Raw genomic sequence first — 25,694 nt, 5'->3', positions numbered from 1 at the left:
GAAAGGGTGCAGAGGAGGTTTACCAGGATGTTGCCTGGTATGGTGGGAAGTTGTTATGAGGAAAGGCTGAGGGACTTGAGGTTCTTTTCGTTAGAGAGAAGAAGGTTAAGAGGTGACCTAATTGAGGCATACAAAATGATCAGAGGATTAGATAGGGTGGACAGTGAGCGCCTTTTTCCTCGGATGGTGATGGCTAACACGAGGAGACAGAGATTTAAATTGAGTGGTGATAAATATAGGACGGATGTCAGAGGTAGGTTCTTTACTCAGAGGGTAGTAAGGGCATGAAATGCCCTGCCTGCAGCGATTGTAGACTTGCCAACTTTAAGGGCATTCAAATGGTCATTGGATTGGCATATGGATAATATTGGAATAGTTTAGGTTAGAGGGTCATTAGATTGGTTCCACTGGTTGGCGCAACATCGAGGGCCGAAGGGCCTGTACTGTGCTGTAATGTTCTATGTTCTATAGAATTGCCAGTGACTTGGGAATGGAAGCAGTAAAAAAAACGGTCAATTTACTTCATACAATTAATAGTTTGACAAGAAATCAGCATATTTAAAATAGACCACTTTTTAAAGTTTTATGAAGTTGGGACCACGGATTCACTAATACTATGGAAGGGCATCACAATAATATAACCTCCTCAATCCTGTCCCCCACATCCTCCATACAGACACCCATAAAAGAGGCAAGTTGTACTTAGGTGATGCACAAGCTAATTTGAAAAATTAATTAAATCAAGGCCTCCATATTCTGTACAGAGCATTGTGAGATATCTCTTCAGGATCCCAAACAATTTGATTTGAGAAAACATTTAAAAGTGATGACTTGCAAAAAAGTCTTTGAAATTGTCTTGTCAGCATTTATTTTCAGCTAGAAAGCTTAATCTATAACCATTTCTCCCTCACACTTCTCATAGAGTGTAATCTTATAACAAGGAATTATTGTGTACATTGAGCGTATTATCTTCCGTATGTGTGTATTTAAAAATATAATTGCATATCCACTGTCTCTACAACCACCAGTTATTCAGCAGCTGAAGTACTTTTCACAGCCATTTTATTTTGTTAGCTTCTCAAGCTGAGGGACATTTTCTATTTTTATACATCAGGAATATTATGAAAGTTGCACTTGCATATCCATCAGGAAGAGTGAAAATTGCAAAGCTTTGCCAAAAGTGACCAATTTCATGTTATTTAGATCATCTAAGGATGAGAACTAAAATTATGATCTCAGTAAAGACCAGTAACCTTTTTCAAAAATAGAAAGAAATACAATATTCTAGTTATTTCCTGAAAGAATAAAGCCACAATGTTCTATGGTTTAACAAAAGAATTCTTAATATACAACAGTCAAACAAAGCAAACACCAAATACTATCTTAGATATAATTTAAAACTCGGAATTATCATAAGTCAATCATGAATTAACAGCAAATTGTAAACAATTATAAGTATGTGGAAAGCTTTCAAGTGTAAGTTGATAGGAATTCAGATCCAACACATTCCTGTAAGGATAAAGGATAAGTATGGCAAGTTTCAGGCATCTTGGATAACAAGAGATATTGTGAGCCTAGTCAAAGAGAAAGAAGAAACATTTGTCAAGGCGAGGAGGCTGGGAACACATGCAGCAAGTATGGAATACAAGGAAAATGAAAAGAAACTTAAGCAAGGAGTAAGGAGGACGAAAAGGGATCACAAAAAGTCATTGTCCAGCAGGATTAAGGAAAATCCCAATCTATAGAGAGCAGGACGGTAGCCAGGGAGAGGGTTACCCACTCAAGAACAGGGGAGGGGATCTATGCATGGAGTCAGAGGAAATGAGCAAGGTATTAAATGAGTATGTTCTTGTGTTTTTATGAGTATTTTGCATCAGTATTCACCAAAGAGAAGGACTTGCTGGAAGGGAGTATAGATAGTTTGGGTCATGCTGAGATCAAAAAAGAGGAGGTATTGGGGTTCTTGAGAAACATTAAGTTAGACAGGTCCCCAGGGCCTGATGGGATATATCCCAGAATGTTGAGAGAGGCAAGGGAGGAAGTTGCTGGGCCTTGAGAGAAATATTTGTATCCTCACTCGCTACAGGGGAGTCCAGGGTGTTGGAGATGAGCTAATGTTGTTCCTTTGTTTAAGAAGGGTAGCAACGACAATCCAGGTAATTACAGGCTGGTGAGCTTTTTACATCAGTGGTAAGGAAATTATTGGAGAGGATTCTTTGAGATGGGATTTACTCCCACTTGGAAATAAGTGGATGTATTAGCAAGAGGCAACATGGTTTTGTGAAGGGGAGGGTGTGTCTCACTGACTTGATTGAGCTTTTCGAGGAACTGACAAAGAGGATTGTTGAGAGCAGGGCAGTGAATGTTGTCTACATGATCTTCATAAGGCCTTTGACAGGATCCCTCATGGCAGACTGGTACAGAAAGTGAAGTCGCATGGGATCAGAGGTGAGCTGGCAAAATGGATACAGAACTGGCTCAGTCATAGGAGACTAGTAGAATGAGAAGGTGTGTTTCTGAATGGAGGGCTATGACAAGTGGCGTTCCTCAGGGATAAGTGCTGGGACTTTTGATGTTTTTAATATATATAAATGGAATGTATCCCAGGGTTCTGAAAGAAATGGCAGAGGTGATAGCAGATGCCTTAGTACTTATTTGTCAGAATTCACTGGACTCTGGGGATGTGCCAGAAGATTGGAAAACGGCTAATGTTACCCCGCTGTTTAAAAAAGGTAGCAGACAAAAGGCAGGGAATTATAGGCTGGTTAGCTTAACGTCCATAGTTGGAAAAATGCTAGAATCCATCATCAAGGAAGAAATAGCAAGACAGCTAGAAAGGAACGGTTTGACCAGGCAGACGCAGCACGGATTCGTGAAGGGGAAGTTGTGTTTGACGAATTTATTGGATTTCTATGAGGATGTGACTGGTGCGGTAGACAGAGGGGAACTGGTGGATGTGGTGTTTTTGGATTTCCAGAAGGTGTTTGATAAGGTGCCTCACAAAAGGTTGCTGCAAACGGTTAGGGTGCACGGAGTTAGGGGTAAGGTATTAGCGTGGATAGAGGATTGGTTGTCTAACAGGAAGCAGAGAGTTGGAATCAATGGGTGCTTTTCTGGTTGGCAGTTGGTGACTAGTGGAGTGCCGCAGGGATCAGTGCTGGGGCCTCAACTGTTTACCATTTACATAGACGATCTGGAGGAGGGGGCTGAGCGTTGGGTAACAAAATTTGCTGATGACACAAAGATGAGTGGAAAAGCGAATGGCGTGGAAGGCGCAGAAAGTCTGCAGAGAGATCTGGATAGGCTGAGTGAGTGGGCGAGGACCTGGCAGATGGAGTATAACGTTAGCAAATGTGAGGTTATCCACTTTGGTAGAAATAATAGTAGGTGGGATTATTATTTAAAGGGCGAAAAGATGCAGCATGCTACAGTGCAGAGGGACCTGGGGGTCCTTGTGCACGAATTGCAAAAACCCAGTCTGCAGGTGCAGCAGGTGATCAAGAAGGCGAATGGGATGCTGGCCTTTATAGCGAGGGGGATAGAATATATAAGCAGGGAGGTCTTGCTGTAACTGTACAGGGCACTGGTGAGGCCACAACTGGAGTACTGTGTGCAGTTTTGGTCGCCGCATTTGCGAAAGGATATATTGGCCTTGGAGGGAGTGCAGAGAAGGTTCACCAGCCTGATACCGGAGATGAGGGGATTAGCTTATGAAGAGAGATTGAATAGACTGCGTCTGTACTCGTTAGAGTTTAGAAGGCTGAGGGGGGATCTTAGAGACTTACAAGATAATGAAAGGGATAGATAGGGTAGAGGTAGAGAAATTCTTCCCGCTTAGAAAGGACAGCAGGACTAGAGGGCACAGCCTCAAAATAAGGGAGGGGGCAGTTTAGATCAGAGTTGAGGAGGAACTTCTTCACTCAAAGGGTGGTGAATCTCTGGAATTCTCTGCCCTTTGAAGTGGTGAAGGCTACCTTGCTGAATATATTTAAGTCATGGGTAGATAGGTTTCTGATAGACAGGGGAATTAAGGATTATGGGGAGAAAGCGGCAAAGTGGAACTGATCCACTTCAGATCAGCCATGATCTTATTGAATGGGGGGGCAGGCTCAAAGGGCTAAATGGCGTACTCCTGCTCCTTTTTCTTATGTTCTTAAATGATTTAGAGGAAAATGTAACTGGTTTGTGTAATAAATTTGTGGTCGACACAAAGGTTGGTGGAATTGCGAATAAAGATGAGGACCATCAGAGGATACCGCAGGATATAGATCAGTTGGAGACTTGGGCGCAGAGATGGCAGATGGAAGTTAATCTGGATAAATGTGAGACAATGCATTTTGGGAAGTCTAATACAGATGGGAAATATACAGTAAATGGCAGAACCAGTATTGATAGGCAGAGGGATCTGGGTGTACAGGTACACAGGTCGCTGAAAATGGCAACACATGTGGAGAAGATGTTCAAGAAGGTGTACAGCATGCTTGCCTTCATTGGATGGGGTATTGAGTTTAAAAATTGACAAGTCATGTTGCAGATTTATAGAACTTTAGTTAGGCTGCACCTGGAATATAGTGTTCAATTCTGGTCGCTACACTATCAGAAGGATGTGGAGCTTTGGAGAGGTTACAAAAAACATTGACAGGATGTTGCCTGGTACGGAGGGCATTAGCTATGAGGAAAAGTTGGAGAAACTTGGTTTGTTCTCACTGGAATGACAGAGATTGAGGGGTGACCTGATAGAAGTCTACAAGATTATGAGGGGCATTGATAAAGTGATAGTCAGAAGCTTTTTCCTAGGGTGGAAGAGTGAATTACTAGAGGGCATGTGTTTAAGGTGCAAGGGACAAGGTTTAAAGCAGATGTATGAGGCAAGTTTTTTACACAGAGGGTGTTGGGTGCCTGGAACATGCTGCTGGGGGAGGTAATGGAAGCAGAGACTATAGTGACTTTTAAGGGGCATCTGGACAAATACATGAATAGGATGGGAATAGTGGGATATGGCCCTGGAAGAGTAGGGGGTTTTAATTCAGTTGGAGAACATGGTCAGTGCAGGCTTGGAGGGCCAAAGGGCTGTAATTGGTGTAATTTTCTTTGTTCTTTGGATAAATTTCAAATACAATTAAGGCAGATCCTACAAATTGACTCAGCAATCTACTCAGCATATATGTTAACAGTTGAAGGGGGAACAGAAGAACAGAGTATTATTTAAATGGAGAAAAACTGCAGAAAGCTGCAACACAAAGGGACCTGGGAATACTTGTGCACAAAACACAGAAATCTAGCACACAGGTAATCAGGGAGATCTTTGGAATGTTGGCCTTTATTTCAAAGGGGCTGGAGCATTAGAGTAGGGAAACCTTCAATTCTACAAAGTACTGCTGAGACCACATCTGGAGTGCTGTAGACAGTTTTGACAACCTTATCTAAGGAAAGATATTATTTCATTGGAGGCAGTCCGGGGGCTTGACAAGGTAAATGCTAAGAGGATGTTTCACCTCATGGGAGAGTCGAAGACCAGAGGGCATGGCATTATAATAAAGGGGCATCAATTTAAGACTGAGATCAGAAGGAATTTCTTCTCTCAGGAGGGTTGTGAGTCTTTGGAATCCTTGCCACAGAGAGTTGTGGGGACAGAGTTCTTGTGTATATTTAAGGCTGAGATTGATTTTTGATCAGTAAGCATTATGGGGAAAGGATAGTAAAGTGGACGTGGGGGATATTGGATCAACCATGATCCTATTAAATGGTGGAGCAGACTCTAAGGGTTGAACAGCCTACTCATGTTCATACTTATTATTATGGTCTCAGTCACAAAATCCTTCAAAACTATGTTTTTCACATTATGAATTTAGGATCCTCTTCGAGGATTGAACAAGCTGTGAGGCAACAGTGCTAACTAATGTGCCACCATGCCGCCCTTGGCAGAGGTAGCATATAAATGTGAAGTTATCCACTTCAGTTGAAGATACAGAATGGCAGTGTATTATTTAAATGGTGTGAGATTGGAAAGTGTTGATGTATAAAGGGACCTGGGTATTCTTGTACATCAAAGAACAAAGAACAAAGAAAATTACAGCACAGGAGCAGGCCCTTTGGCTCTCCAAGCCTGCACCGATCAAGCTGCCTGACTCAACTAAAACCTCATACGCTTCCGGAGACCATATCCCTCTATTCCCATCTCATTCATGTACTTGTCAAGATGCCCCTTAAAGGTCACTATCGTATCCGCTTCTATTACCTCCCCGGACAATAAGTTCCAGGCAACCACCACTCTGTGTAAAAAATCTGCCTCATAGGTCTCTTTTAAAACTTGCCCCTCGCACCTTAAACCTATGCCCCCTAGTAATTTACTCTTCCAACCTGGGAAAAAGCTTCTGACTATCCACTCTGTCCATGCGTCTCATAATCTTGTAGGCTTCTATCAGGTCTCCCCTCAACTTCCGTCGCTCCAGTGAGAACAAACCAAGTTTCTCCAACCTCTCCTCATAGCTAAAGCCCTCCATACTGGGCAATATCCTGGGAAATCTTTTCTGTACCCTCTCCAAAGCCTTTACATCCTTCTGGTAGTGTAGCAATCAGAATTGAATACTATATTCCAAATGCAGCCTAACTAAGGTTCCATAAAGCGGCAACTTGACGTGCCAATTTTTAAACTCAATTCCCCAGCTGATGAAGGCAAGCATGCCGTATGCCTTCTTGACTACCTTCTTCACTTGCATTGCCATTTTCAGTGTCCTGAATACCTATACGCCCAGATCCCTTTGCCTATCAATACTCTTAAATGTTGTGCTATTTACTGCATATTTCCTATCTGTATTCAACCTTCCAAAATGCATTATCTTACATTTATCCGGATTAAACTCCATCTGCCACCTCTCCGCCCAAGTCTCCAACTGATCTACACCCTGCTGTATCCTCTGATGATCCTCATCACTATCCACAAATCCGCCAACCTTTGTGTTGTCCGCAAACTTACTAATCAATCCAGTTACATTTTCCTCCAAATCATTTATATACATTACAAACAGCAAAGGTCCCAGCACTGATCCCTGAGGAACACCACTCCATTCAGCCCTCCATTCGGAAACACATCCTTCCGTTGCTACCCTCTGTCTTCTTTGACCAAGATGCCGGCATTGGACTGGGGTGAACAAGGTAAGAAGTCTCACAGAAGTACCTTCTTGACCAAGCCAGTTTTGTATCCATCTTGCCAGCTCACCTCTGATCCCATGCGACTTCACCTTCTGCACCAGTCTGCCATGAGGGATCTTGTCAAAGGCTTTACTGAAGTCCATGTAGACAACATCCACTGCCCTACCCTCATCAATCATTTTTGTCACTTCCTTGAAAAACTCAATCAAGTTCATGAGACACGACCTCCCCTTCACAAAACCATGTTGCCTCTCACTAATACGTCCACTTATTTCCAAGTGGGAATAAATCCTGTCTCAAAGAATCCTCTCCAATAATTTCCCTACATTGATGTAAAAGGCTCACCTGCCTGTAATTACCTAGATTATTCTTGCTACCCTTCTTAAACAAAGGAACAACATTGGCTATTCTCCAATCCTCTGGGACCTCCCCTGTCATGATGTGGAGATGCTGGCGTTGGACTGGGGTAAACACAGTAAGAAGTCTGACAACACCAGGTTTAAGTCCAACCAATTTATTTGGTGGTAAACTCACAAGCTTTTGGGGTTTGCCCCTTCGTCAGGTGAATGGAGAGTTCTGGCCTCAGGCAGAGCATATAACAGCACAGACAGTTTATAGATTACTGATTAGAATGTGAGTCTTTACAACTAACCTGCTATTCAAACCAGCAATCTCAACCTGGATCTTGGGTTCATGTCGCACTATCTGTAACCCCCATGACTTGCCTGGGTTTGCAAAACCTCACTTACTGTACTGTCTGGAGACAATACACATCCCTTTAACCTATGCATAATGCTCTTTCCACTCACATTGTCGGCATCTTTAAGACTTGAATAGCAGGTTAGTTGTAAAGACTCGCATTCTAATCAGTAATCTGTAAACTGCCTGTGCTGTTATATGCTCTGTCTGAAGCCAGAATTCTCCATTCACCTGATGAAGGGGCAAACCCCAAAAGCTTGTGAGTTTACTATCAAATAAATTGGTTGGACCTAAACCTGGTGTTGTCAGACTTCTTACTGTGACCTCCCCTGTAGCCAGTGAGGATACAAAGATTTCTCTCAAGGCACCAGCAATTTCCTCTTTTGCCTTTCTCAGTATTCTGGGGTACATCCCATCAGGCCCTGGGGACTTGTCTACCTTGATGTTTCTCAAGAACCCCAATACCTCCTTTTTGATCTCAACGTGATTCAAACTATCTACACATCCTTTCCCAGACTCCTCACCCACCAAATCTTTCTCTTTGGTGAAAACTGATGCAAAGTACTCATTTAATACCGCACCTATTTCCTCTGGCTCCACACATAGATTCCCTCTGTTGTCCTTGAGTGGGCCAAGCCTCCCCCTGGTTACTCTCCTGCTCTTTATATATGTGTAAAAAACCTTGGGATTTTCCTTAACCCTGCTGACCAATGCTTTTTCATGACCCATTTTAGCTCTTCTTACTCCTTGCTTAAATTTCTTTCTACTTTCATTTTATTCCACACTTGCTTCGTGTGTTCCCAGTCTCCTAGCTTTGACAAATGCTTCCTTTTTCTCTTTAGTATGCTCACAATATCTCTCGTTATCCAAGGTTCCCAAAATTTGCCATACTTATCCTTCACATTACAGGAATGTGCTGGTCCTGAATCCCTATCAACTTATGCTTGAAAGCCTCCCACATGCCAGATGTTGATTTAGCCTCAAACATCTGCCCCAATCTACATTCTTCAGTTCCTGCTTAATATTGTTGTAATTAATCTTCCCCCAATTTAGCACCTTAACTTGAGGACTACACTTACCTTTATCCATCAGTACCTTAAAGCTTACTGAATTGTGGTCACTGTTCCTGAACTGCTCCTCTACTGAAACATCGACCACCTGGCCGGGCTCATTCCCCAATACCAGGTCAGTATGGCCCCTTCCCTAGTTGGATTATCTACATACTGTTTCATGAAGCCCTCCTGGATGCTCCTTACAAACTCTGCCCCATCCACACCCCTAGCACTAAGTGAGTCCCAGTCAATAAAGAGAAAATTAAAATCTCCCACCACAACAACCTTGTTACTTTTACATCTTGACAAAATCTGCCTACATATCTGTTCCTCAATCTCTGCTGGCAGTTGGATGGCTTATAGTAAACCCACAAAATTGTGACTACACTGTTGACTAAAATCACTGAAAGCTAGCATACAGTTAGAGCAAGAACTTTGGAAGACAAGTGGTATGTTGGTCTTCATTGCAAGAGGACTTGAGAACAGGACATGGGTGTCTTACTGCAGCTGTTAAGAGCTTTAGTGAAACTATACCTAAAGTACTGTATTCAGCTTGGGTTTCCTTATCTAAGAAAGGACATACTTGTCATAGAGGGAGTGCAGCAAAGGTCACCAGACTGATTCCTGGGATGGCAGGATTGTTGCTTGAGGAGAAGTTGGGTCAACTGGGCCTGTATTCACTGGAATTTAGGAGGAGGTAGGAGTTAATTAATCGTATAAAATTCAGACAGGGCTGGACAGACTGGATGCAAGGATGTTGTTTCCTCTGACTGGGAAGTCTGGAATAGGGGGTCACAGAGTCAGGATACAGAGTAGGCCATATAGGACGGAGATGGGGAGAAACTTCTTCACAGAGGATGGTGAACCTGTGGAGTTCTCTAACTCATAAGGCCAAGTTACTGAATATATTTAAGAAGGAAATTAATTTCTACAGTCTTAATGGTGTCAAGGGGTATGGGGAAAATGTGAGAGTATAGTGCTGAGATACAGGATCAGCCATGATCATACTGAATGGCAGAGCAGGCTCAAAGGGCCAAATGCCTACTCCTATTTCCTATGTTACAAAAAGAGCTATTTTTCCAGCTATGGAATAATCTACATTAACATTCATATCACCCAGTTGTTTTTCAAAACCCATAGCAACAAATTTTAAGTTCCATTTAAAGAGGTTTTCTTGTAAAAATGCCCCTATGTGACAAAGTTTGCTCTTGAAGTAGCTATTATTGGTTCCTTTGGCACTCTTGAGATTTATTTGCTTTTATTGCTATTCTAATGTTGTCCCCTGCTGTAATAGCCAGATATTCTAAAGGCAGTTTCATCCTTATTTTGACTGTCTTGAATCATTCCATTACATTGAAGACTACATCTAGTAACTGGACCATTTTGATATTTGAGAATAATAGTGTCCTCTATTTTTTGTCTCACCACAAAATACTCAATTTGTTCTAAGGAGGCTGAAGGAAATGACAGTTTCTACAAGATAATTTTAAAGACAGTAACATTTGATCCAACAGAATCTCCCTCGCCAAGAACCAAAGACCAATGAGAACCAAAAGTCTTTCCATATGAATCACCTTAGCATACACAATCATGGTTGATCATCCAACTCAATAGCCTAACCCTGCCTTCTCCCCCTATCTTTTGATCCCCTTCACTAAAGAGCTACATCTAACTCATTTTTGACAACTTAAAAACATGTTTTGGCCACAACGACTTTCTGTGGTAGTGAATGCCACAGTCTACCACACTGGGTGAAGAAATTTCCCTAAAAAATTTATATAATATCCTTAGACTATATCCCCTGGTTCGGACACCATCAAGAACATCCTGCATCTACCCTGTCTAGTCCTGAGTCAAATTCAGATTCTATACCAGTTGAACTAACAGCATCTGCAGAAGCTGAAGAAGAACCTTTATCAGATGGTGTGCCTGAGCCAAGTGGTGAACAGATCACCAAGAATATGAAAGCAAAGACTCTTGAACAATTGATTTTGCCTAAGTGGAACCAGCATCTACCCAAAAGACTCTCATATGTATAGAAAACTCTATGTAATGATACTTGGTAAAATAATTATTGTTCATTGTAAGAGTTAAAGTTTATGTTAGTGGTTATACTATGGATTAATGAGAGAGGGATCTTATGTATTGTAAACCAATGCATCTCTAAGTAGGATGTCACATGATTACGTAGTGATATTATCAGAGACATGGGAGATTTTACCTCTGTTCCATCTAAGACTCTAATGAAGCAATATCCATATGATGCAATGTGCAGAACATGTTAATCAAGGCTGACGCAATCACTAAAATCAACGTTATCATTGGCAGAATGTTATATGTAACCCAACTGGGAAATTTTCCTGTCAAATTAAAATTGCACAAAGCTGTTAGAATAAAATTTATGCTCTCTGCTTGTTTAACAATCATGGTGAGATCACCTATAGGGTGCACACAAACAATGCATTGTATTTTGCTGCTTTTGATATTAATGACCCATGCTGCACATGTGTCAGATGATGGGATATTTCTACATGTAATGACTCAGGAAGCCTGACTGGAAAAGAATGTGTTTATCACAAAATCCAAAGTAAAACCATTACTGTGGTGTACACAATGGTATAAATAGGAGCTTTCCACGGTATCATAATTGCTGTGTTAATGTAAGCCCACTGTGACAGTAATAAATAAACTAAAAAAAAATAGTCCTGTCTGGGACTACAGTTTAGCAGGCCCAGTCCTGGATCTGCCTTATGAAAGGCTCAGGAGATAAATTCCAACTGGGCAGACTGCTGCCTGTTACCAGGAGAACTCATATGCAGTGAGTCCCATAGGGAGATCAACTATTGATTCCCCATGTGCCTCATGGTGTTATCACACCTTTTCCCCACCCGAGTCCAAAGGTTCCCCCTCGTTCCCATGATGATGGGGCCTTCTCCATCTCTTTGCTTGTGGTCTCATTGTCATTGCTTATGGGTCAAGTAGAGAGGTGTGCAACAGATAGGTGAATGTCTCTTCCATGAAGAGCATTGAAGAGCCACTACAGGGGCCTTGTTCGGTGGTGACCTCTGACGGGGTGTCTGCCACCTCCGTTTCTATGTCTGAGCTAAAATCTTCATCGTCCAAATGACTGGCTTTCAAGTTTTTAGAGCTGAGTTTTCCATTCACAGGCTGTTGTGAAGGATGGCAATGATGGCGGTGGCATGTCTGTAGAAACAGTTGCCACTGCAGAAGATTCTCTGTGACAGAGACGATCTAGGTGGACTGACTTGACTGACACACGTGAAATGATTTTACCCAAGTACCTCTGCATGTACCAGGCAAAAAGAAGTACACACACGAGCCAGAGGTCAGTGAAACCGTTGTAACTTTATTCAAAGATAATAAAAGTAAGAATACAATTTACAATTTTAACTTTAACAACTATTTCTAACTAGCCAATTCTTTTAGAAACTTAAATACTTCCAGATATTCGTAACTTTCTCTGGTTCATCAAAGTCTTTGGCCTTTTCTTTGTCTCTCTCTCTCTTCACGGGTTATTTCACTCTCCCTCTTTGATTGGAGGGCAAACTGCTATATACTGGCGTGCCTCTAGGTAGGCTGGAGTGTGGGGTCAGGCACATGGCTTTTCTAATGGGGTTCACGTAAAGTCTCCAAATTCGGTATGAATTTTCCATAGTAAGTTATGAGACCTGGGAAAGACTTCAACTCCATTGTGTTTCCTAGAGTCGGACCCGCTTTTATGTCCTTCACCTTCTCTTTGACAGGCTGTAATCCACCCTTGTTAACCCTGTAACTGAGGTTGTTGACCTAGAACATACATTTTTCCCTTTTCACTCAGACGCCAGTATCAGAAAAAAGCTGTCAGGGTTATCACACTGTGATTATTTGGTGCATTGATTGGTGAATTTGGAAAGGGGGAGAAACATCATGCATGATCGAAGGGGAGGGTTAAAGGGCAGCGGCCAGGCAGAGGGTTGGAATAAATGGCCTTGATTTCTCTCCCTAACCCTGCCCACAGGTTAACAAATAGAAATTTGGTAGTTCAAATTGTCTCGCCAAGAGAACCATTCACATAGTGGTATAGTTGTGCATACCAGTCTGTCAATCTTTTGTGCAAGAGGCACAGGAAAGGCTTTGTGCAGGTGGCGCATAATTAACCTGAGGTAACCCTTTGCACATTTCTGCCAAAGTGGTGCCATCAAAAACTTGTAACTTTAATCAGATACTCCAGAATCCAGAAGTGGGCAGGAAATTTGGCATGCCCGCTACCACTCTGACCAATCTTTGCAGATGCACCACAGAAAGCATCCTATCCAGTTGCATCACAGATTGTTATAGCTCCTGTTCTGACCAAAACTATGAGAAACTACAAAGAGTTGTGAACGTAGCCCAGTCCATCATGCAAACCATCCTCCCATCCATTGACTCCATCTACACTTCCCGCTGCCTCGGGAAAGCAGCCAGCATAATCAAGGATGCAATGTATCCTGAATATACTCTCTTCCACCGGGAAAAAGATACAGACGTCTGAAAACACGTACCAACAGACTTAAGAACAACTTCTTAAGAAAGCTAGCACAGCTTTAAATTAAGGGGTGGTAGTTATAGGACGGATGTCAGGGGTAGGTTCTTTACCCAGAAGTGGTGAGGGATTGGAATGCCCTGCCTGCTGCAGTTGTAAATGCGCCTAGTTTGGGGGCGTTTAAGAGATCCGTGGATAGGTTTATGGATGGAAAGGGTTTGGTTTAGGTTAGAGGGTCATTGCTTTTTAACTGGTCGGCGCAACATCGTGGGCCGAAGGGCCTGTTCTGCGCTGTAATGTTCTATGTTCTTCCCTGCTGTCATCAGACTTTCAGTCCGTGTTGTGTGGTCCCTCAGACTTTTGAGTGGAACTACCATATATTAAGTTGATCTTGCTCTACACTCTATCTGTAACACAATACTATATTCTGCACCTTCTCCCCTACATACTTTATGAACATGACATGGAGATGCCAGTGTTGGACTGGGGTGGGTACAATAAGAAGTGATGAAGGAGCAGCATTCTGAAAGCTCATGATTCCAAATAAACCTGTTGGGCTTGAACCTGGTGTTATGAGACTTCCTACTTTATGAACGTAATGTTTTGTCTGTATAGCGCGCAAGAAACAATACTTTTCATTGTATCTTAGCGCGTGACAATAATAAATCAAATCAATGTGCCCCAAACTACGATACTCGCTGGGTTCCTTTCTTATCCACACTTTCTCCTGGACATATATCCAAACCTTGCAATGAGATGCCCTCTGCCAACTGACTGCTATTTGGAGTCTAAATCCTTTCTTCCAGCAGCCCGCCAGCCAGCCGGTGGAGGGCACTTCATTGGGTGGTTGCATTTACATTGCTAATCAGATGTTAATGTTTGGCCAGCCCTGCTGGTTGTTTTTGTCGCTTGCGGAAAGCGTTTCTACATCGCCAGTGACGGCTGTGCCGATTTGGAGCTTTGTTGTTTTCGGGTTCATTCGGTGATCTCGGCGAGGGGGGAAAAGGCGGACAGACAGACAGATCGATGTGAGGTGAGGTGAGGTGAGGAGGGCGGGGAAATTGGGAGCGCCCCCATCACGGTGCCCGGCCCCGCCAGGCTTCGCCGCTGCTGCTGCAACTACCAGCGTGCGGGGCTCCGAGGCCGGCCTGCGACGATCGGCCTTCCCTTCGGCTTCTCCAGTGTCAGCCGACCGGGATCCGGGGCCGGCAGCCGGCCACGCCGCGAGTGAGTGAGAGGTTTGAGGTGAGTGTGGTCGGAAGGCCGGAGAGCGTTAGTTCGGTGTGGGCAGAGGCCGCTGACTCCCTCCCAGCAGCAACATGGCGGTCTGCCATCTCTCCCCCCACTCGCCTGGTGTCCGGACCGTTTGCTCCTGAGGCAATTTAAAAGGCGAGGCGCGCGGCTTTTCTAACGGTCGGCATTCGTGTTCGTTTTTAAATGTTGCGGTCAGCTCCACTTTATTTATTTAAAACAGAAATGCCCCCGCCCCCCGGTACAGTAGAAGAGTACAGGAGGGGGATCCAGACGGAAGGGTGCCGAGTTGAGCTGTAAATACCATCAGCCCAGCTCTACCTGTAGCCCCGACAAAATGGTCGTCCCAATTCTGGAGGCAAGGAACAGATTCACCTGAAAGCGTTTGATTCTTTTTTTTTACCCGCAGAGACAATCTTGTTAAAGATTTGTGCTAATATAACGTCTGGACACGTGTTTGAGGCGACCCGTGTCATTAATTACTTTGATTGCAGCGGGCAGAAGTCATAAACAGGAATTTCAAAAGACTGTAAATTGTAAGATGGAGGACTCTAGGAATTTAATTCTCTCATATTTGACGCCAGGAAAAAAGTGAGTTGGTGGAGGAAATGATGCAGTTATCTAAAAAAAAACAATATTTTAGCATTTGAGTTGGTGGAAGAGTGTATTTATAATCTGGGATGAATATGAGAATAAATCCAGACTAGTACTGGCATTTATTGATGAAGAGGTAACCCACTCTTATGTGGTAAAGAAATGGAAGTGGGGGGAATACTGAATCTACTAGAATACATTTTTTCAGAGTATGGTGTGCATCTGCCCCTTAAGTGTGTCAACTCTCATCCCTATATGATTTTTTTGTATAAATAAGCTAGGGGGAAAACTTCTATAAATAGGGTTGCTATTAAGCTGATTATAACTAAACATCTAAATATATAGCATACTGTTTCTGAAAATGCAAATTTGGAGAAAATGTCTACCCAGAATATTACTTCCCACATCTGACATCAGTTTAGGTATTGGGGGGTTCACATAGACATTCTGGTGAACTTTCATAGTCATACTTTGGAAATATTTTATTTGTGTGAACTTGGTCGGGTTGGCTGCTTGTAACTCTAATTTGGCAGTTAACTGGCCAATCCTAGATGGAGAGAGCTGGAGAGGTCAAAAACTTCAAACCTTTGGCTTTCTGCCCCGCTAAAACAGGACACAGTCTGCAGAGCTTTGGTAAGGAAGTTGGATATTGTGAGAAAGAAAGAACCTGCCCTGCTAATTATAAAAATATTTTTATTCATAAACTTAAGTTGCTTAAGTTTTAAAGATTTAGGAAAATGGTTATATGGATGAAGGATTTTAGTTTGAAAAATTGAAGCTGGGGTAGTTCTCTTTGGAGAAGAAAATCTTGAGAGCAGATTTAATAGATGGTTCTGAACAGAGCAGAAAGGGAAAGACACTGCTCCCATTGGCAAAATGGCCTAGGACCAGAGGACACATTTTTTAAAAATCGTAAAAGTGAGAGCCAAAGGACACTGGAGGCAAACAGCAAACAAAAAAGACAAAATTTTTTTAAAGCAGCAAGTAGCTGCTTTAAAAATCAGAAGTGCAATGGAGGCAGATTCAATTATGGCTTTCAAAAAATAATTTGAAAATTGTCTGAGTAGAAAAGATTTGCAGGGCTTCAAGGGGTAGGCTGGTAAGTGGGTCTAGCTGAGTTGCTCTTGCTGCAGAGAACTGGCATCAATAGGATGAGCTGAATGGACTCCTGTGCTGTAACCATTTATGATTCAATAAACTGGTTCCAAGCCAGTCAAGTATTTTGAAGTGTAATTACTGTACTATGGTAGCCAATTTGCGGACAAGGTTTCTATGCAGCATTACAGAAAAGTGAGAGGAGTATTAGCATTTGCAGAACAGACTTGATTGCTTAAATGGCCTAATCCTGTGCTTTGTTCACTGTAAATAGTTTTATTTTCGTAAATGGTTTATAGTCTGGCATCCAGAGAATACGTGGCACAAATATGTAAGGCAGTAACATACAATTCAAGGTACAAAATTTTTTTTTGTTGCAACCCACTATGATTAGATATCGAATATCAAAGATGAACTCCACATTGCTGGGGTGAGATCAGAGCAACAGAATCTAATAAATGTGACAACCAGAAATTTGTTACATATTTTGCCATAGTGTGTTTGAGATGTATTAGATTGGATAGTGTTGCTAATATCTATCTAATATCATAATTTGTATGTTTTGCAAAATAAGTTTTAGTTTAGGAATCAAATTTAAATGAAGATGAATTTAAACACTTATTAAGAAACTGGAAAAAAAGACATGGGGTAAACACAGTTTAAAGGATAGTTTGAGTTTATTCCATAAAGTGAGAAAACATAAACAATAAATGAAACTCATCTTCAAATTCTGGCCTAGGCCTTGGCTCCGCCTTCTGTGACTGGATCCTGAACTTCCTAACCCACAGGCCACAATCTGTAAGGATAGGCAACAACATTTCCTCCGCGATCATCCTCAATATCGGCGCCCCACAAGGCTATGTTTTCAGCCCCCTGCTATACTCTTTGTACACCTATGACTGTGTGGTCAAATTCCCCTCCAATTCGATTTTCAAGTTTGCTTACAACACATCCATAGTGAGTCAGATCTTAAACAATGACAACACAGAGTACAGGAATGAGGTAGAAAATCTGGTGAACTAGTGCGGCGACAATGATCTCTCCCTCAATTTCAACAAAATGGAGGAGATAGTTACTGACTTCAGTAAACGTAGTGGAGAATGTGCTCCTGTCTACATCAACAGGGACGAAGTAGAAAGAGTTGAGAACTTCAAGATTTTAGGTGTCCAGATCACCTATCCTGTTCCCCCCATGCCAAGACTATATTTAAGAAAGCTCACTGATGCCTATACTTAGAAGACTATGGAGATTTGGCATGTCGGCTGCAACTCTCACCAACTTTTTTTTATAGGTGCACCATAGAAAGCATTCTTTCTGGTTGCATCATAGTTTGGTATGGCTCCTGCTCTGCCCAAGACCGTAAGAAACTACAAAAGGTTGTGATCCATCATGCAAACCAGCCTCCCATCGATTGGCTTCGCCTACACTTCCCACTGCCTCAGCAAAGCAGCCAGCATAATTAAGGACCCCATGAGGTCATGTACCAACCCACCCAAGAACAGCTTCTTTCCTGCTGCCATCAGACTTTTGAATGGACTTACCTTGCATTAAGTTGATCTTTCTCTCCACCCTAGCTATGATTGTAACATTACTTTCTGCACTCTCTCATTTCCTTCTCTATGATCAGTGTGTTCTATCTGTATGGTGCACAAGAAACAATACATTTCACTGTATGCTAATACATGTGACAAATCAATTGATATTGTATTTTGGAGCTTTTAGTAGGGATAGGAAGTCTTCAGTTATTTCAGTAAAGGATTTTGATTGTTTGTATGGTTCCCAGATCAAAGAAGCTAGTTGCACACTTGTAAACAAGGGAATTTCTTGGTAGAACCAGCAAGTGTGGAGAGAAGGCCATTAACTCCATTGGAGATATAAATTATTCATGTTGATCATGGAATCAAAGGTGTGTTTTGAAGGTAAAAGATAATTTTTACATTTCTGTTTGGGAGTATTCCAAGTATGCTACGTTGCAATGGAAATAGGCTATTCAGGGTCTTTCTGTGTTTCCTCAAAGAAAACCAGCAATTCAGTTTGGGAATAGGTAGAAAGAGAGAAATTTTGTAGGAACTGAGAATCAGCTGTGGGGGCAGAATGGGAGAACACAGTCTGTGATTGTCCAAAACTAAGTCAAGGAATTTAGAGGTCATTAGGAATCATGGGTAATTCTGACTTTTTAAAATTGCCAAGCACTGATACAATGAAAACTAAGCTTAGAACATAGAAAATTACAGCGCAGTACAGGCCCTTCGGCCTTCAATGTTGCGCCGACCAGTGGAACCAATCTAATGACCCTCTAACCTAAACTATTCCAATGTTATCCATATGCCTATCCACTGACCATTTGAACGCCCTTAAAGTTGGCGAGTCCACAACTGCTGCAGGCAGGGCATTCCACAACCTTACTACCCTCTGAGTAAAGAACCTATCTCTGACATCCGTCCTATAATTACCACCCCATAATTTAAAGCTATGTCCCCTCGTGTTAGCCATCACCATCTGAGGAAATAGGCTCTCACTATCCACCGTATCTAACCCTCTGATCATCTTGTATACCTCAATTAGGTCACCTCTTAACCTTATTCTTTCTAACGAAAATAACCTCAAGTCCCTCAGCCTTTCCTCGTAAGACCTTCCCACCATACCAGGCAACATCCTGGTAAACCTCCTCTGCACCCTTTCCAATGCCTCCACATCCTTCTTATAATGCGGCGACCAGAACTGTATGCAATGCTCCAAGTGCGGCCGCCCCAGAATTTTGTACAGTTGCAACGTGACCTCATGGCTCCGAAATTCAATCCCTCTACCAATAAAAGCTAACACACTGTATGCCTTCTTAACAACCTTATCAACCTGGGTGCCAACTTTCAGGGATCTATGCACATGTACACTGAGATCTCTCTGCTCGGCGACACTACCAAGAGTCCTTCCATTAGCCCTATATTCTGTACTCCTGTTACTCTTACCAAAGTGAATCACCTCACGCTTTTCCGCATTAAACTCCATTTGCCACCTCTTAGCCCAGCTCTGCAGCTTATCTATGTCCCTCTGCAAACTGTAATATCCATCCTCACTGTCTACATCTCCTCCGACTTTGGTGTCGTCAGCAAATTTACTAACCCATCCTTCTACACCCTCATCTAGGTCATTTATAAAAATGACAAACAAGCTTGAACTGAGAAGTTCACAGTTGTGAGGTTTTAAAGAAAGATTGGAGAGTTGCTTAGCCAGAAGCTAATGGTAGGAGCTAATGGTGAAATCTGATGCCTTGCAGAATAGCTGGAATACTGAGGAGAAATTAAAGTGAATTCTGGGGGAGCTGTGGCATACTTGGTTTAATTCCAGAAGGAGAAATAAGTGAATGCTCAAGTAATGTATAAGGGAACATTTGCATGGGATTAGGAAGTCAAAGGGGACTGGATTTATATATTAAGTTTTGACAAGCTATAGTGTTAAGTTAATAGTGCTTGCTTTGTTTAAATATTTTCATATATACAGTTACGCCTGCTTTTGTTTAAAAGTGAAATCTTGTGATGTTTTTTCGGTTAATCACTGGGTGTTCCAATTTCTCTTTAAATGAAAATGGTCTTGGAGTTTGTAATAGAAAGAAAATGTATATAGGAATAGGTGGGTAATTTATTTAATTTATTTGCTTGTGTGGAGAATATATGCCAATATTGAATTTTATAAACATGGGTCAGTTTTCACGTCTGCTAATGACACCCTTCTCGATAATTCATCATTGCTGTGACTACAATTTTCTCAGGTGATAAATCTATCTTATCTATGATTAAGATTATTAGGATTGAATTCTTCCATTTCAACTTGCTTCTGGAATCTACAACCTGATTTCACCTCTTCCCTGGCTGTGCTTTCATCCTGAGCTGAACTTCAATTCGCACAATTAAGAACACCAATTTCATGCAAAAATTGTTTTGGAAAAATTCAGTAAGTCTGGCAGCCTTGGTGGAGAGAAAAACAGAGTTAGTGTTTCACGTTGAGTAAGACTTTGTTCACTAATTTCAAATTTTGCAAGTCACCTGAACCCTCAATGTTGGAAACCTTATCACACATTGTCACCTCCAGATACATATTCTCTTGCTCATCTTCAAATTTCATCTTTCGTACAGTAGCTTGGAGAAAAAATGTCTGCAGCCCGCCACAGAGTAATTCCCCACTCCACACAGCCTTGAGCTGAAAACCTACTAATCACTCATCCCACAGCACAGTAAATGTAAAGTCATTTACCCAACTTTCCTGGCTTCTTCCACCCTAGCAATAACCACCTCCAGGGCAACATGGCATTCTACACAATTCTTCCTACTCCTGGCTCCATAATAATTTTGGGCAATTTTAATCCTCATGTAGATTGGCTGAATCAAGTTGGCAAAGAGTGAGCTCGCAGTGATTGCAGGTCAGTTTCTTCGAACAATAATGTTCTGGAACCAACTGGGCTATTTTACACTTACAAAATGAGATAGCATAAATTTGTGATCGTAACACAATAGAATTTCACGTTCCGTTTGAGGTTGAGAAACTTGGGCCCAAAATTAGTGACTTAAATAAACCCAATTACAAGAGTATGAAGACAGAGTGGGCTGCAGTGGACTGGGAAAATAGGTTAAAAGGACAGGTGGTAGATTAGCAGTGACAGACGTTAAGGAAATATTTTACAACTCTCAACAAAGGAGTGTACCATTGAGAAAGAAAGACTCTACAAGGAGAATGTAGTATCTGGCTAACTAAGGAAGTTGCATGATATAGAAGATATAATGTGCTGAGAAAAATAGTACTCGGCTAGAAGAATGGGAACATTTCAGGAAGCAGTACAGGATGACTTAAAAAGAAAGAAATTAGAATATGAAAGTAAACCAGCAAGAAATATAAAAACACAGCTTCTTCAAGAATATAAAAAGGAAGAGAGTTGCTAAAGTAAATGTTGGTTCCTGGAGAATGAGACTGGGAAGTTAATAATAACAGAATGAAGATGTTTTGCAGACCTGTCACTCTATCTGCCTATGGTCTCTCCAATATAAATAGACTACATTGGAAATAGTGATTACAGTATACTAAATTGAAAGAAGCTTGTGCAAATTACTATTTTACCTGAAGTGAATATTTTGGGCATTGGATAGTGGAAAGGGAGGAGATAAAAGGGCAGGTGTTGCATCTCTTGTGCTTGCATTGAACGATGCTATGGGAAGAGAGTGATTGAGGAGTGGAAAGGGCGTTTTATTCGGCATACTGAGAAAATGGGGGAGAAACTTCTGGGTGGCATAACATTTGGAGTTGACGGAAATAGTGGATCTTTGAATTGAAGGTTGATTGGGTAGGTGGTGAGGATGATGAAAATCCTATCTTGATTCTGTTGGGGAAGGGGTGAGAGCAGAGGTGTGAGAAATGGAATGGACAAAGTTAAGGACCCTAGCAACCACAGTGGAGAGAAATCATTGATGAAAAGGAGGATGTAATGGAAGTACTGGTATGGAAGGTGACATTGTCAGAACAGATGAGATGGAGGAACTGAGAGATTAGAATACAATCCTTTCAGGAAACTGGGTGGGAGGAAATATAGTCGAAGAACCTGTGGGAACCAGTCATTGACCTAGAAATAAGGAAGTGAGGTCAAGAAAGGGAAGAATTAGAGAAAGGTGATCGGTGAGGGGAGGGTTAGAAATTGGAAACAAGTTGATTAAATTTTCCAGTTCTGGTCGAAAGCAAGAAATGGCACCAAAACAGTGAACCAGAAAAAGAGGTGACAACGGTAAGTATTTTGTTACTCTGGCGTCAGTTCATTTGCTTTCAGGTATCAGTCCTGAAAATACCTGGAAGTATATTGAAGTGCAAAATGGGTGGTGACCCAGTGCATCATGGCAACCCTTTGCTTCTACTTTGCTGTGGAAATGGGCAAATGTTGGGCATTGCAAAAAAACTGTGGCTGGTGTTTCTTTCTCCAAAGCCTTGATTCTGTTGAACTGAAAGTAGATCCTGCAGTCTGAGCATGTGTAGTGCTTAAAATTTCTCCAGATGCCTAAGTAACTGATGACAACTGTTAACTATTTATCTTCAACACACAATTGTTTTACTTGATTGTTCTTCAGAAAGCTGGAGGACAAATTTTTATTTGAAGAAGAATTGTCTTGATGTTTGTGTTTTTTGAAGTGACTATCCGTACGTATGTGTGAGGCAGAGCAAGAGAGAACAGACCATTTTGGATTGGCAGATTACAGAAGTTTATTTGTTTCAAATCTAAGCAATCTGTTTTTCCCATTACTACAAGGATTGCAGCAGTTCAAATTGAAGGCCAACAACCACCACCTTGGTAACTGGAATGGCAATAAATGCAATTTTGCCTGCAATGCCCATCCCAGCGCAAGTATTTAAAACAGTGCGTTACAATGTTCCTGTTCGTAAGCAATGTCTCAGCAGGTTTGCTAATAAATAAAATTCAGCTTGCATTTAGTTGCTAATCATGTCTGAAACACCATAAATATTGATTCAGATATAACAATAAACCACAACTGAACTATTAGGAAACCTAGTAATCCTGACGTTTGCCACGAGCAGCACAAAGTTGATGGGGTGTGGGTTGGACTCATCAATAAAATATTCTGATGGTGCTTTGCATACTGGAGATATATATACCAAAAATTGCAGATTTTTGAATACATAAAATTGCTGCAAGCACTCGTTTCTTTGATCTCATTGTTTCTTGCCAGAATTTTCATCACTACTCTCAGATTAAAATATTGGTTACTTTATTCTTCAGTTTTGCCAAATTAAAGCAGTGAATTTCTACTGATGAAAGTTTGTATCCGTATAAAATGACATGCCTTACAATATTTAGGTTATTTATAGGGAATTAAAATCTAAAGTTACGCTGTTAAAGTAGTCCTTGTACAGAGGACAGTATTAGAAATGTATTTGTTTTCCTGATATGGACAGCCTCTGTTTTCTTGCCTACTGAGTGGCTCTGGATGACAGTACTGATACTGAGAATCCTCAAAGTCCCAGAAGACTTTGGGAAATGGTTGGAATTATGATTTCAAAAATAGCCTAGGCCTTGAAGTTTGCTACTGCTCTGAATTGCTAAATTGTTATTAAGAAATGCTGGGAAAGGTCCATTAAAATTTAAGAAAGGAAGACTGACTTCACATATACTCACTTCAGTGTATTTTCTTGACTTCAGTTCTTTCTGCAGCAAAATGATTAAACTTGATCTGGTAATTAATGTGTCAATGCCTTTTCCCCATCTGGCAACTTCTGTTATTTATAGCATCCTTTTGATAGCAATTTTATATAGTTAACCATAGATGAGTGAAAAGTAGTAGATCATATAGCATGATTCTACAAACAAACATTTTTTATTTTACAGTACTGTTTTTGACGATGATAATAGTTGATAAATTTTCTGGATTTTTCCCATGCTTTTTGGGTGTTTTTTAAATACACAGCCATTGATCATAGAATGATGACAGTGGTTGCATTAAATGTTTTGCTGTAATTGTTTTTTGCTCCTTCCTTGTAGGTGAGCAAAGCTCCACTGAAAATTGGAATAGGGACATCCTCCTCCACAATATTGCTCGCCGTGTGTAGTTCGTGGTTTGGAAGTTGAGAGAATTTGGTGAAAGCTCAGAACCATTCCAGAAGAGGACTCAGACCTAGGAACTATGCAGGAAAGAATTTGCAAAATTTAAGGAACAGAAAGAGTACACAAAAGTGGTCTTGAGGAATTCCAGGTGCTATCAGTGTGATAAATCTTTTCAGAAATTAAAATATCATGGCTCTACAAATAACAGTAATACATAAAAAGGAATTTACAGGACAGAATGGAGAATGTGCTACTGGATTTAATACCAAGGAAAAATCGGATATGAAAAGCCAGCTAAATAACACTTCTGGTTGTTTAATTTGTGTTCATTGTGATTTCAAGTATACTGATCATGAAACTTTGGAAACACACCTTGATTCCGTTCATCCCGAATTCTCTGATTTAACAAATATTGTGATTTATCAGAAAAGTGCCAAATTATTTCACTGTCAGCTGTGTTTCTTCACAAACAAGGTGTACAGTAATGTTTACAATCATGTTAAAATGCAGCATCCAAAGTTGGACAGGAATGAAGAAACTTTCCAAACAAAAGAACACCTTGAAGTAGTCACCAGTGAAACTAGTAAACCGCTGCGAGCTACCAAGAGAAAATTAAAAGAACCCAAAGTGATTAAGGAAGAAAAACCTATTAAAAAGCGAAGGGGGCGTAAAAAACGTTCAGAAATAGCTGCAAGCGCAATTGAAATACAGCCTATAAAACCTGCAGAAACAAATTCAAGCACAGTTGAAGTACAGCCTGTTAAAAGACGACCTGGAAGACCAAAGCGTAAAGTAGAAGAACCCAAAAGTCAAAGTGTTGATTTTAACTGTGAAAAATGTGGTAATCGGTTCAATACTGTTGATGAGCTAAATATCCATAAATGTCAGAAGAAAAAGAAGAAGGGTGCCAAGGCTGCACCTTTTGAGCGTAGTAATTATAGTAGCCATTACTCAGTTCAACATGAATCCACTTGTAAATCACCTATTTCAAATAACCCCAAAGATGCAGCAGTTTCAAATAGTCTTGAAAAACTGACAATTCCAAATAATTCTGCGGAGCAGACAGTTTCAAGTAATCCTACAGAATTGATGGATTCAAGCAATCCCAAAAAATTGACCAATTCAAATGATCCTGCAGGATCTTCTGAAGAAAAGGATTATGCAAAAAGTTTACAAGAAAATGTTAAATATGTCAGAGGAACCTTTTACTGTATTTTCTGTAGATTCCATTGTAAAAGTAAAAGTAGTGCTCTATATCACATTGTAAGGGTACATGACAAACCTTATCCTTATCAGTGTGGTGAATGTGGAAGATGTTTTGTTATGGACAAGGAACTTAAAAGACACATGTCAGTTCATACTGGAGAAGCTTACTACAAATGTTCCAGATGTGACTTTGAATCTGATTATGCCAGAGCTTATAAGAATCATGAAAAGCAGTGTTCTTCTCAACAGAGAGAAGATAATCGTTCTGAAATTCAGAAAATCAGTATTGATGCTGATAAGCAGCAGATCGCTGATCAACGGAAAAAGTTAATTAGTTCGGAATTGCCTTCAGTCCAGCCCCAGAGTTCACAAAATGATAAAATACAGATGCATGAGAATTCTTTTCCAAAAATGGAATCATCAGAAGCAGGAAAAAAATATTTGGAGCTAAACGTTGGTACAGTTCAGGCTTCAAAGTTTCAGCTTCTGGAACCAGCAGAGCGCGTGGTGGCTCATCAGCAAGATTCTGCAT

General features: G+C 41.1%; 1 protein-coding gene across 1 annotated transcript in view; it reads left to right on the top strand.

Moving 5' to 3' along the window:
- The window catches only part of upf3a (UPF3A regulator of nonsense mediated mRNA decay), a 111,840-nt gene extending 87,879 nt beyond the window's left edge, over positions 1–23,961 (top strand). The window contains exon 12 of the mRNA XM_080197210.1: positions 23,894–23,961. Within this exon, the coding sequence (XP_080053336.1) occupies positions 23,894–23,961 (68 nt within the window). The remainder of the gene's footprint in view (positions 1–23,893) is intronic.
- The last annotated feature ends 1,733 nt before the right edge of the window (positions 23,962–25,694 follow it).

Source organism: Carcharhinus amblyrhynchos, chromosome 10 (assembly GCF_965287045.1).
Source record: "Carcharhinus amblyrhynchos chromosome 10, sCarAmb.v2.hapA, whole genome shotgun sequence".
In the NCBI taxonomy this organism is placed as follows: Eukaryota; Metazoa; Chordata; class Chondrichthyes; order Carcharhiniformes; family Carcharhinidae; genus Carcharhinus; species Carcharhinus amblyrhynchos.
This window is presented reverse-complemented; position numbering and strand designations above follow the sequence as displayed.